This window comes from Ambystoma mexicanum, chromosome 5p, assembly GCF_040938575.1.
Source record: "Ambystoma mexicanum isolate Mex_15411 chromosome 5p, UKY_AmexF1_1, whole genome shotgun sequence".
Classification (NCBI taxonomy): domain Eukaryota; kingdom Metazoa; phylum Chordata; class Amphibia; order Caudata; family Ambystomatidae; genus Ambystoma; species Ambystoma mexicanum.
Window position 1 is genome coordinate 197,255,771 of NC_090930.1, and position 14,094 is coordinate 197,269,864.

A 14,094-nucleotide genomic window follows, 5' to 3' on the forward strand; every position below is an offset into this window, starting at 1 on the left:
CACCATTCTCTGACAACTAATTTCCCCCCACACCCTGATGCCCTGTCCCTTTATAGTTTGGGTCACTGGGTGCGCCACCTATAATCCAAAACTGTTGCATTAGAGTACAGATAGGGAGAAGAGGCATATGAGGAGGGACACAGCTTTTAGGTGTTTGGTCATTTGCCCACCCATTGATTGGCCATGCTAATCCCTATGGCCACTTCCACCCGGGTTCCTGCCGCTCCCTGCCCAAAACACCTCCTTGTGGGAACTCTGAGCTCATATTTACCAAACCTTACCATCAAACTGTGCACTTGAAGTGCCTGGTAGATTATTTTAAAGCAGTCTTCGGAGGTTAATGACTTAATTGGAGGTGTTGACATGCCACTGGTGTAATAAAAATGTCTTACCCAGGTCTGCCTTCAACCAGTCAATTTATAAGAACTATGCGTGTCCTTCACTGAATTCCTGTTAAAAACAAACATTGGCAAAGCCAACAGTTTTGGCTTGTGTATAAGTATAAGGCATTTGCCAGGAACTGCTATTAGATTCCCAGGCACTCGCACCATTTTGCAACTGCTACCATCAATGTCCTTTACCATGCCTACAAAAAACAAAAAAAGCCCACACTGTTAGCATCGCCAATGCTGGTTTGTTTTGGTTCCCTTCTTGGCTCACACTCCGGTTGCAGAGACAACCTCGTAAGCTCCCACCGACACTGCATATGCAGGAAAAATCCCCTCCCTCCCCTTCGGGGCTTTAAGTGGGCCGAGGCTAGCCAGGGCAGAGCCCTATCAGTCTCCAAAAATCAGCTTCTGAGGTGGGTCTCCCTCTGCCACAACTAACGTGCACCTGAGGCTGTTGCATTGGGTGCATAGTGCATCAGGAAATTTGCATCCACCATTGTTCAGCAATTCCTTTAGAAACTCTGAACAAACTCAGGAAAATGGGTTCCCAGTCCACAGGGACATCTGGTAGCAATCAGTAGTACTGAAGCCTATGCTACTGACTCCGCAAGGACACCTTTTAATGGAGTGCCGTACTGCACCAGTTTGTTACTGGCTCGGCAGGGATATCTAGTAATGGTGTGCAGGTGTACTCTTGTAGTGCTGCTGACTTTACAGCGTCTGTAGGTATTTCGCATCACTGCATGAGTGAGCTGACTTCACTGCGAGGAAAGGTCATCTGAATATGGAACATGATGGATTGGAAAAGGAGTCAATGGAATGTGCTAAACTGGAATATTTGCACATGGAAAGGCGTGCAACTCCTTGCTTTACTACAGTCGGCTTAGCCAGCAGCAGTTTCGGGGATTGGCCATTTTATTCCTGCCACATAAAGCATAATAACATGATTTCTCCCATATACATGAGAGCTTCAAGCAACAGAAACATGCCTTTGCTCTAAGCATTGTGAACTTTTAAGTAGGAAAGGGGGTGAAATTGATGATTACTGCCTCTTTCTAGTTGAAGGGTGGCCTGCCGGAGGGTGGCGTCATAATTAAGGAGAGGTGGATTTTAAATGGAAATTCAGCAGACACAGAATGTTTGTGGAAGAACACAATACAGACAAGTCTGGGATATTGACACAAGTGCAAAGTTCTTGGAAATCTTAGATCAAATGTCTACATTGATCGCTGCAGTGCAATGCAAGTGCAGATTGACAACATTTCACAGTTTGTAGATAGACGTGATATCAGAATATGTATTTAAATATACACCATGCCACATTTTGAATGGACAAAAATGCATAAGTGCGCCAAACCATATCGTAGCGCAATCAAATGTCTCTAAATATGTATACCGACTTGCCGAATCATCAAATATTAGTCTTATTATTCTTGCATATTTTAATCAGGAATGAGCGTATAAAAAGAAAATAGGTTTATCTCAATAGTAGTGGTTTTTCATCCAACCTTTGGGACTGTGGAAACCACACCTTTGTCAAAAGGCAGAGGAGGAAGCAGGACAGAGATGAGGTTTATGGATGTAGATTAAGAAGAAGAACAAACTCTAGATTGGAGAGCAGAATTTGAAGGACTGACCCAAGGCAGAAGGGAGACCAGTCCACTGGGAAAAGGAAGGCCAGTCTATCTTGGAATTTGTGTTCCAGATAAGCGATGAGAGGGTTTGCTTAAGGAATGATTTCAGGGCGACTTTCACCGGGCTCACTTTCCAAAATCTGAAGCCATATTCAGAAGGTAAATGAAAACCCCAATGAACCCCAAATTGTCCAGATCGATTGATGAGGGTAAAATATGTGATAAAGTAAAGGGAACTGTGGGGAATGCAATTTAAAAACAGGACCACAGGTACTAATATCTAAATGCCCTGGGTTCCCCTATCTACACGGAATACAAAGTGAGGTGTTCTTTAAATCTACTTTGTATTGAGAAACAAAATGTAAAACTGAGTGCATTATGGATCAACTTTAATGTGGAACTGCCCATCTATAGCTAAGTAACATTTCAAATATAATTAGTAGCCAAAGCCGGTCCCGAGTCATTTCAGGTCATATCATCGCTGCAAACTATCATTGCCTAGGGTGATATGGTACATTCACGTAGCCAAGAGACGCCATAGTCCTAGATCAGATGCTGGCAAATCAATGTATTAAGCATTGGGCAGTGTTCATACCCCTGCATTCCTTTATCTTTAACACATTGACAGATTCTTGTGTAAGGTGATGGAGAAAGCGTTTCTTAAACAGTGTAGATGTTACTGGAATAGTACAGTGAAGAATATTTTACAGCAAAAATAAGGCCTAAAACAAAGTTAATTGAAAAACAGGCCTTACTGAAAGAGAAAGAGGCATGACTCCATGATTTTGTCACTTATTGGAAATCTAGGCTGCTTGCTCACTGTTATGACAAGAGGATGATCCTGGAAACACTCCAGATGAAAATAGGTGTGAATATGCATGCAATTACTGTTCCAACATTTGTATATGTTTTCACAAAAGTCAAAGACTGGGTGAGCAGAGCTGAAGACAGTACCAAAACACTTATTCAGCAATACCTTGTGCAGGGTGCAAAATATGCACTCACCATTAGCCATTGCCTAGTGATATTTGACTCTTGACGTGTAAGAAATGGAATTCTGTGTGTATCAATAGAATTGGGGTGATGAGTGATGTTTTTATGGCTGGCTAGTAGCCGGCAATGAGAATGTTTGCCCACTGGCCTCATTGATGATGATATTTTAGGAATTAAGCATTTTTAAGCAACAGCTTTCTTTATGTAAAACTATCAAGACATAGTCAAGAACTGAACAAGAACTATGTCCCATTTATTAGAGTACATTCACATCCCGAGCAACGCAGCAACCCACAGAAAGTGTTCTGGCAATGTATTTCCTATTCAAATCCACTCTTTAATATGCGTATTGGAGTACACAGATCAACATTGGTAAAGCCTATCACAATCGTGTGTGATTTCTTGATCCTAAAATATCAAGCGCAGGAAATCTAAATTACAATAGTGTGATGTAGAAAACTGCAGCTGTAAAGCACTGTCTTTAAATGGCTGAGAGTACAAAATGAAATGGCAAAAAATTGCAAGCCCTAGTGCAGCCTTAAGTATAGAAAACTGTGTAGATTTCCTATAACTGCAAGAGTTAATTTTTACCTGAATTAATATAATGTAACGTAAGACTGGAATCAACATTACAGTGCCATTTTGTTCCAACATGTATATTTTCACTCAGAACTCTGGCATTTTAGATTTAGAGTGACCTGCCTGAGCCTGGGGCTTCAAAAGGGGAAGTCTTGCATGTTGAAGAGGGAACCAGAAACGCCCAGTGTATTTACATTACCAGGCCTACCCAGCTTAAGAATGTACAATATTAACACATGGAGAAGATCACACATAGGGCGTTGAAAACCTGTATGGGCTAGTTCTGAATATCATATCTATAATGATTATGGATTGAAGTCCTAAACTTGAAAGGAGTTTCATCATACATCAAAAGTCAAAGTACATCATAAAAACTACATCAGCTCAAGAGGTCAAGGGAAAGGCCTCTGAACTCTTTATGTGCACATCACACATACATCTGCTTGGAATACACTTAACAGGAAGAGAAGGCAATTTCTATCCGGTAGACAAAAACACCTGTTTTTGGATATTCAGAGGCACCCTACAAATGGGAGTATTTAGGTGAAAACTGCCACTACCACCTGGTGGAAAATATCTGCACAATTGCACAATAGAAAATGAAATCATTTACATGAGGAAATCTCACATTAAAATGTGTAATCACTAATTTGATCAGCGCATCGTAAAGAAAGGCTCTGATTGACTCCAAGTTTGGACAGTTCATAGATAAGAGGAACCTCTATCGGAATGCGTAGTGAAAAATATACCTCACCAAGTTTTGAATTGTAGACAAAGGGGCAAAACATGTCAAATTTCACTGCACAAGGTTCCTAAAAAATTGGGCATGTGTTGTACCGACCTGCACAATCTAAAAATATAAGTTTCATTAAATATTGCCTATTTTAGGTAGAAATTAAGAGTATAAAAGCGAAATGAGCATTTTCTCAACACGAGTAGTTATTCCGTCCTGCCTCTGCTAACCATTTGGCTGGGAAACCACACCTCTGTGAAAATACAGAAGGGAAGTAGGAGAGCTATAAGAATCGACACACACTGGGAGAGAGGATGATAATGGAATATTCGATGAAGATTATTAAGTGGAACGGGCTGGACAGGAGAAGGGCCGACTCTAGGCAGGTGAGAGACCAATCCATTGAAAGAAGGAGGCCAGTCTAGGAGAGTAGAGTGCCCAGTCTACGGTAAGTTGATTTCCAAAGCCCACTGAAGAGAGTATTTGCTGAAGGAATTATTTCAGGCTAAATCCCCTGCTGGTGATCGAAAACAAAATGCTGCATTAAGAAGGTAAATGAAAACCATATACCCTGGATTGACAACATGCTTTTAATGCAGACGTGGAAAACCATAGTCCTAGCCTGTGATCAGATTTTTGCACAACAAAATGTATGCTGAGAGAACCAATTATATTTATTAAGACTTGTGTGAAGTGTAAACCTCTGCATTCACTTGTCGTTCAATGCATAGGCAAAGTCAGGCGTAATATGGGAGGAAAGTGGGTCTTCAACTAAGTATCTGCTACTGGAGAATAGTACATCTCCAGCCCAGAGATACAAGCAGACTGAAAGTATCATATGAAGGCCCCTTTAAACTGAACATGCATCTGGATTGGGAGGGACATATCCATGTTTAGAGAAAGCTACACATGTTCAGAAATAGCTCTGCCCATGTGTATTGAGAACAGTATCCATGTGGGTTCAGAACAATTAAGCTGGTCACTTCTCTGCAGTCAAGTAGCATATACACAGCCAATAGATTAATTACCTCTTACCTGAATAGGTGAGTTGATTAATAATACATGTATTCCAAATTGTCATTTTTTCCAATACCATACTGGAGAACAATCAAATGTTTTAAACAAAAATGCACCATCTTGTGCGTATACCATTAAGTTAAAATATGCAGTCTGGAGAAGCCATTGCAGAAGAGAAATGTTGAGTGCCTAGTATTTTAGAATACAGCATAAATATATGAAAGACTATTATGACTGAAAGTGAATGTCTTTGTGACTTTATAATAGCAAGATTCATATAGACAGGAAAATTCGGTGATAGATGAACTGGTTGAGTTGTTATACCTATGTTTTGATCTCCACAGTGTAAAGAGGGAGACCAAGTTGAAGTTACAATATTCTTTTAAATACATTTTTATTTTTGACTAACTCAGTCTGTTCATTGCCCTGGATTGTGGCGGTGGGATTGTATGAATGGGAGCGTGAGATTGGCATGTCACATCTGAGTAAGCCAATTTCAAAAACACAAATATTTCTACAATAGCTCCAGCCCCAAAACACATGCAGATTTAAAACGATATAGATTGGAAAGGTGCACATGCAAGGAGCTGGACAACAGTGAATTTAAAGCTGTATACATAGTTGCATTCACAGACACGCAAGTCATCCATGCATGATTATTGAAAGCTGTATCCATGTCATTTGAGAACACAATCTGCCTGCAAGTTCAGAGTAGAGTGGACAGGACAGATCCATGACGCCATTGTTTTGAAATTCAAACGTACAGGAGATAAATGCAAGCTGGCCATTGTCTATGATTAATTGGCCTATACATAGCCAGGCAATTCACTACCTCACACAGGAGTTAGTCAATAGTAAATGTTTTATAAATGCAAGTGTCTGCATACGTACTATCAACTGTGCCTTTGTGTTGTACACTGTGGCCTTGGTAACTCTGGGACTTGCAAGTTGCACACAGACACACCCACACACAACTAAATGGTGGTCTTCTAAGACCAGGAATCTGTATAGTGTTTTCTTTCATCCATTCCTTCATTCATTCATTATGCCTTCATTTGGCCCAATAGTTCCATTTTCCACCACATTTTTTAGAAGAATTAGTTTCACAAAGTGATGTTAAACATTGCGAGTAGTGCACCTTCTAAAACCCAAGCAGAGCAGTTAAGTCTTTGGCTTCATGATGGCAAGGTTTAATAATTTGGGCAGAATTCAGTCCTCTGCCACGGGACATGTGTTGCTGCTACTTGTTAATGAACTTTTTAACCCGCTCTGCTGTCCCTGGTGAGGTTTTACAGGCTCCTATTCTAGAGCCCCTTTCTATGACTATGACTGCAGAGTGATGCCTTCTGCCTGCGACCTCCTCTGGTACTGAGCCTTATAAGAATGTGTGGCAATATATGTGAAATGGCAAAACAAAAAAAAGCTGATGGCTGGAAGGTTTAGAATGAATCTTAACCTTTGGCATTGCTCGGGGCAACGCTCCAGACCATGGTTCACACTCTCCTTTTCAGATCCTCCAGCCCGCCTGGGGACTATTCCGGTGGTGACGGGCACGATAGAAATACCTTTTAATATTAACAAGCATATGCTGCTGAGTTACAACCATCTTTTGTTTTTGGGTTCACAGGAACAGGGTCCTATTTGCTTAAAGGTGTTCTCTAATTAAGAGGGACACTACAAACCTGGAGTCCTGGGGATAAACTCAGACTAGGCAGGAATGCTTCCCATGCCCCATTTCTATAATCTCGCAATAAGGCAAAGCGCAAAATGGATGCCACAGTATAACGTCCCGTTGCACATTTATGTTGCAGACAGATTATTCATTTTTCTGACAGAAGTAAGAGTTCCCCAATCTCCTACATTAAGGGATGTCTCCATAGGTCAGGAGGAATGATGGATAAGTTAGGCAGAAGGTGTGACGTCAGAAGCCTTTTTTACTGCTCGACACATTGCTGGACTCTGGCACCGTGGCAATGCCATTCATTCACCAAACACCAATATTAGCTAATCCTATAGTCATGGAAACCGTCCTTACAACGGAGTGGGTTATACATTTGGTTGGTATGCTAGAATTTCACCTTTAACCAGAATTAGACAGCCTACCAATTAGGTTCCTTAAAGTGGATATAATGTTAAATGTACTCTTGCGAACAATAAACAGAAATAAAACAATTAAACATTGTGCAAACTACAAGGGTTATCTGGAAAAAGGGAGAACAGGGTGTTGAATAGGGACCGGTTATCCTCACGCTGGTCACCTGCAGATGAGACCCCGAAGCTGGACCCTGGAAGCAGTCATGCCAAAGGGTCAGGTTTATTAAATTGCCATTTTGCTTTAAACCGCACACAAGCAGTGTTTCACACGGACACCTGTGCTTCTTCAAGGCAGTTCATTTAAGATTAATAGCGGTTTGCAGTGCGTTGAAACCACATTGCTACAATGGCTGTCATCAATGCACTGCAATGGTAGTCCCTGAAGGCAAGGTATGAGCAACGTAAAAACGTGGAGGAAAACAAGGTTAGCACTAGGCGATAGGAACAGCAGAGATGGGAATCAAAGATGCACCCACACCGAGCAAGCGGCTTTGAGAAAATGGCGCCAGTACAATACCTCCTTTGCGCAGCAAGTAGATGGGAATGACGTATAGCATCACATGCTGGACGTAGTACACCTCCATCTCAAAGGGGAGCTGCAGAACAAGGGAAAGGGACAGACTCAGTAAAGAGGAAAGATACGATACACTTGTTTTCGTTCAGCTTGTTCTATTCTTCAAGACTTAACAGTTCATATTAACATCATCCTAGGTCCTTCAAGAACACATTATACACATGTTGCATGTAGCAGCCATGTGGAAATCCTTGAAACCCCCACACACAAATAATGAAGATCGAGACTCTTTCCCACACACCACCCCACCCGTTTTTACAGAAAACCTAATCTAACAGGGCTCTCAAATTCAACCATGCCATGGATGAGCAGTACATCCAGTCCTGGTTTTATGCAAATTTCCCCATGTCATACAAGACCACCATGACACTCCTGCAGGACCTAGAGAATCTTCAGAGCTGTGTCAGGGGTCGAAATTAAGATAAGCAGGAGCTAAAATCAGCTCCTGGGTATTCAGCATTGGCCAGTGAGCAGGAGCTTCCACTGGGGAACAAGGAGCCAGTAAATAGCGTTCTGCAAATCGAACTTAAACATGTCGCTTATTTTGTATGACCCTTTACGCTTTAAATGTCGTATAGAGGAGTCCTAATGTTTATTTCGCGATTGTACCAAATGCACACAGTTAAATTGGCATAGGTCGTTTGTTCGGAATCAGTTGGCCTGGGGAGCCAAAAGTAGCTCCTGGTGGCTGTTGCCGTCAAGCTAACCAGGCTCTTCTAGGCTACAAGCAGCCGCTAAATCGCTCCCAGCTCGCCTCGATTTGAACTCTGTAAGCAAAGTGTACTCGCAATACACATTTCTCTGTCATCTCAGATGGCCCCATTGCACACGTCCACCTTCACCGCCCCCTCCAAACCTGTCATGAATCTTTGCCTTCCACTGTTTCCGATACACCCATTACACTTCCACACTTTCCAGAGATGTTGAGGCACTGCCTTTGACTCTCCTAGCAGACATTCAGTGTTAATGTAACATTCTTTTGTACCAGTTTCCCTCTTCACACACCTGCAGCTTGGGATGACACGAAGCAATCTGCGTATTGCATATAACACCTTACAGGCCTTTAAGTGGGCCAGGGCTAGCTGGGGCTCAGGTCGTTACGGGGCACTCTAATGTTCCAGCCCACTAGAAAGCAAGGCTTTTTTTCTAAAGCTTGCAGATCTCACGTACACGCGAAGCCTAGTCTGACTTATTTGCGGCACCGCCCCCCCCTGCAAGGCACCGTTTTCATTAGAAATGCAGGGATCATCACCCTCGCACCCCAGGTGCAGGGGTGGTGATCGATGAAAAGTGATAACTGGCAGGGCGTTAGTGCCACAATTTGGCAGCAATACTTGATTTGGATGCCTCCTGTTAGGCCACAGCCCTTTTGTAAAATCGAACTAGTGCTCTTACATGGATGTGGCCTAACAGGTGACAATTAGCCCAGGCCACGCCCCTTTTCAGCTATGCGCCCCCCCCTTTTAAGAGCCCTGGCTCCATGTGGCAGGACAATGAAAGCACCGGCGCCTTATACATATAGACGTCAAAAGGAACAGAGACTAGAATGAGCCTCCTTTTTATCACGGGTCGGCTACATCACCCAAAAGAAATGCAAAACTAGCCTGAACCGGTGCCGTCCCTTCTATAAACCGAACCCTCTCCGATACCCTGCCCTTCCAGAATCTTGTAAGACCTTCTAGAGCACATTACTCAGGGACCCAGCAGTGCCATGAAAGTCTTGCATTAATCATGAAGCTAGCAACTCCCCTGTGCCATGGATCTGCTCCAGAAAGATCGCTCAGGGGCAAAGCGCTCCCCTTGGGAAAACAGCCCAATAGCACAGCCATTAAACGAGTTTGATCACCAGCCAAAAGCTTAAAAGCTGAGGCGTCCGGCATGAAGTGCGATCTAAATAACTAATATTAATATCCCTTTTCCTGTTCCATGCAAGAGAGACATAGCTGATCATTTGTTGATAAAAGTACTCACCCTCCCAGGGATCTAATCTAGAGGCGATCTCACGTGAAGGATTACAGTCCAAAGACACAGGCAGGGCAGAACTATCTGATGCTGTTGAATCTGCCGTTAGACATTAAGCAGATTTCAGCCAAAGCCCCGTGGTACCTGCAGATCAGTCCTGCTCATGCCGCCCAAAGCATGTTACCTCGGCCAATTCAGACTTGGTCAAAATCCAGAACTACAACAAACTGACATTCTTTGGGGGTTGTAAAAGTGCTCCGATGAAACCTCGGCCCTTTAGAGATGTGGGCATGAGATAACTGGCCTAGGAAGATTCCAGCGCTGGGTTTTTTTCATCATGGGAGAATTCATCAAATTATTTCCATCCCATTTTGCTGCAAATTTATGTGGGGTCTGGAGGGGGGGCTTAGTGCAATAACAAAGCTAGGGGGGGACATGGGGTGGGGGGCTGCTAGGGGTCTCCCCTGGCATACATCTGCAGTAAAATGTCCTATAAAAAGAACTAGTTGAATTCTCACACGATGATAATCAAACATTCATCTCCTCACACATCACCCTTTAAAGAAAATCAGTATTAGTTTACACCCACTCCTCACCTCAGCTTTATCATTCATTTAATTTCCAAAGCGCTTGAGCAGCTATGCATATTAAGTGAAGCAAAGTTTAACATTTGAAAATCCTGTTTTGCTGAATTGAAAAGAAACCTTTTGCATGTCATTGCGTCCAATATGGAACGCGGCGTAGTCAACACAGGGCCTGCTCCAGTCTTGGGTGGATAGCTCTGGGGCAAAGTGCTCGCCTTGGAAGCAAGACGACACGGAGCAACACAGGTTCGATTCCCGGGTCCTAGAAACCTCTGAGTATTAAGCGAGTTATAAATAACCTGTCATATCATATTTGTGCAGACCATCAGTGTCAGCCTCGGTGGGTCCACACTGGCCCGTTGACCTTCAAAAGGTCAATACAATCAGTACTAGTGTGTTGGGCGCAATAAAAACCTTGGATGTGGAATTCTAGCATTGCCAAAAACATACAAAATACAGAAATAAAGCTCTTTCAAAGAATCCCAAGACTTCAGTTGTGTTGCAAAGAATCCATTAGTGTCAGGTAGGTGGAAAATGAGGACCATTCTGTCTGAGTGAGGTTATATTTTATTTATTTGCATTTTTAAAGCGCTCACACAGCCCGCGGGCATCGAGGCGCTGTTACAGAAATGTTTTTGTTGTTGCGTAATTGTTTTTTTTTGTCTTAGTGTTGTGTATTTATAACGGGCCTAAATACCCAGAGGTTTCTAAGTGCGGACCCGGGGATCGAACCTGTGTTGCTTCTGTCGTCTTGCTTCCAAGGTGAACACGTTGCCGCTAAGCTATCCACCCGGGACCTGTGTTTGCTGTTTTTCTCTGTCTTTCTTCGCTCTGGTGAGCTCTGTGCTTCTAACTTTCTCACCCAGGGGGACTGAATGCCTTAACGAGGCGGTGCTAGCCGGGCAGGGATCCAACCAACGGCTGCTCGACATCCCCTGCTCCCGGGAGATTCCCTTGAAGGACCCAGCGGCCTCCTGCCTTTTCCCGTCACCGTCTGCTGGCTCGTGAAACAGGTCTATTAATGCTCAACGGGTTGTGCCATTAAAACCTGCATGTAGTTATTTTGTGGCATTTGAAAATGTGCGCTCCTTTGACTCGTGAGTATGTTTGGATGGCGAAAACCAAGTCTCACTCCAGAAACAATCTGTTAGTAACCAACTTAAAGTGCCACAGAATGCATAGATACATGGAGATGCACCATTCATAGACGGCAAGCACTTCCAATTTCGGGGTTCGAGAGAGTATCCAGTTATCCAACGCCGATTCCAAGAATGACCACAGAATTATTTTGCAAGACGGAAACATGGCTTCTTCGGTCTCTGAAACTAGGGCTTCCTTAACCTGTGTCAGCAGGAGCACCTGCATGCTTTGGCTTGCTTGCCCTGTGTCAGAGGGAGCACCTGCACGCGTTGGCTGGCTTGCCCTGTGCCAGCAGGAGCACCTGCCCGCTTTGGCTGGCTTGCCCTGTGCCAGCAGGAGCACCTGCACGCTTTGGCCGGCTTGCCCTGTGCCAGAAGGAGCACCTGCACGCTTTGGCCTGCTTGCCCTGTGCCAGCAGGAGCACCTGAACACTTTGGCCGGCTTGCCCTGTGCCAGCAGAAGCACCTGTACGCTTTGGCTGGCTTGCCCTGTGCCTGGCTTGCCCTGTGCCAGCAGGAGCACCTGCACGCTTTGGCTGGCTTGCCCTGTGCCAGCAGGAGCACCTGCCCGCTTTGGCTGGCTTGCCCTGTGTCAACAGGAGCACCTGCACGCTTTGACTGGCTTGCCCTGTGCCAGCTGGAGCACCTGTATGCTTTGGCTTGCTTGCCCTGCGTCAGCAGGAACGCCAGCACGCTTTCCTTTGCAGTGGCGTGCAGAGTGGCGTCCTCTGACGCAGCCTAATGTCAAGTGATGTCCAACTGGCAGCACATGCTTGTATCAATCACTCTTGTTCCCTGCCAGGCTGGTCTTCTTTGGTGAACTGCTGTTTTAGCCTCTCCCGGTCCCCTTACAGGACAAGGTTTACACTTCCTACTTCCCAGCTACAAAAGGATTTATGGAAACCTAGTTTCCAAAAGTAAGCCAACTCACCCACGACTTCAGCTCAGTCTGCTACTGTAGTTTCCCTCCAGAAAAACCACCAGGATGGCACAACAATGTTAAAAAAAATTCTTCAAACGTGTGATGCTGGAAATGCATTGGAGGGACAGGGCCTCTGTATCCTTGTCCTTTATTGCTTTATCATATTTGTTCAGTCTTGTTTTCCACACAGGAGTTCAAGTGGCACTCCTGGCGGTGCGGCTCTTCCTCTTTTTGGTTTGGTGAACAGACCCTTGGAATGTGCATGTTTTTGGGCACCTGTGTCTGGCCCACAGAGCAGGGTATGGACTAGTGGCCGCTTCATGCTGAATTTGACAGGTGCTCTGGGTATCCTCCATTTTGGGATACCCAGGCCCTGCCATTGGAATCAGTTGATTCCTGATAGGAAACAAGATGGCCACTATTGCTTTCTATTGCTTGTTCCCTTGAATTCCTGAAGTCCCGGGAAGCCCTGACTCTGTCCCTTCCCCCGGACTGGCTGTAAAATGGAAGTTCCACATAGGGTATTGTGGGGAAGTCCAGGCCAGACTGGCTGGAGCCTTCCCAGTGACTATGTTGTGGGTACGCCCTTGATGTGGGGCCTGTGTGAATAGAGTGACCAATATGCACTTCTTGTTATAGGTGTCTGGTTTCTGGTATGTGACACAAAGACTGAGACAGCCCTGCCCGAAACTGGTACGAATGCAGTGTGGAGTGCTGAATGGCTGGGTAATTGTCCCAATACACATTCCTTGTTGTGAGTGTCTGGAGGAAGGAGAATGGCCTGAGTGCACTGTGAGCCTGATTGGCTGCCTGCCTGCATGAATGTCCTTCCAGATGATTGGTCGCCCGAGTGTGACTAGCAGAGTGAATGAGTTACCAAACAGTATATCTGGGAACCTCTCACTGATGGAAATCGTTCAGAAGCTGAAGTTGATGCTTAACCTTGAAGCCCACTGGAAGAAGAATTGCTGCTGCTGTCCTTCGCTAATCTGAAAGCTGCTGTACGGTCGAAGAACAGATCCAAGAGAGGACCTGGCTAATAGACCTCTTCCTGAGCTACTAGGGACCATCGTGCACCAGCTGATCTTTGCCAAAGCCCCCTGGACGTCAGTCCCTCGAAAGGCTACCGACCGGAGACGGGGTCTGTGGCGAAATTACGAAGCAAAGTGATGTATCCCTGAACCAGTGATGACAGGGAGCAGGAACCAGGCTGACTCAGGTAAGTGTAAAAGGAAACAGGCTTTATTTTTCTTAGTTACATAGCATAGTCATAAGAGGTAGGAGAGTAGGTGATAAGCCTCTGCCCTGGTTCCCAGTCCATCTCCCAGTCCCAACCGTCACTCTCTAGAATCCTCAGGCCCCCCACACTCCAAGCTCCACTTCAACATTCTACGAGGCCCTTGCACACACTCAGCCATTCAATACAGTCATACCAGGATACCAGCCATTCATCACAGTCATACCAGGATAGCAC

The 14,094-nt window shown here is 44.6% G+C and overlaps 1 protein-coding gene across 1 annotated transcript in view; it reads right to left on the minus strand.

The window, feature by feature from the left end:
- The window catches only part of TMEM164 (transmembrane protein 164), a 718,173-nt gene that overhangs the window by 193,670 nt on the left and 510,409 nt on the right, over positions 1-14,094 (minus strand). Inside the window, exon 4 of the mRNA XM_069612615.1 lies at positions 7,957-8,035. Coding sequence (XP_069468716.1) covers positions 7,957-8,035 — 79 coding nt within the window. The remainder of the gene's footprint in view (positions 1-7,956; positions 8,036-14,094) is intronic.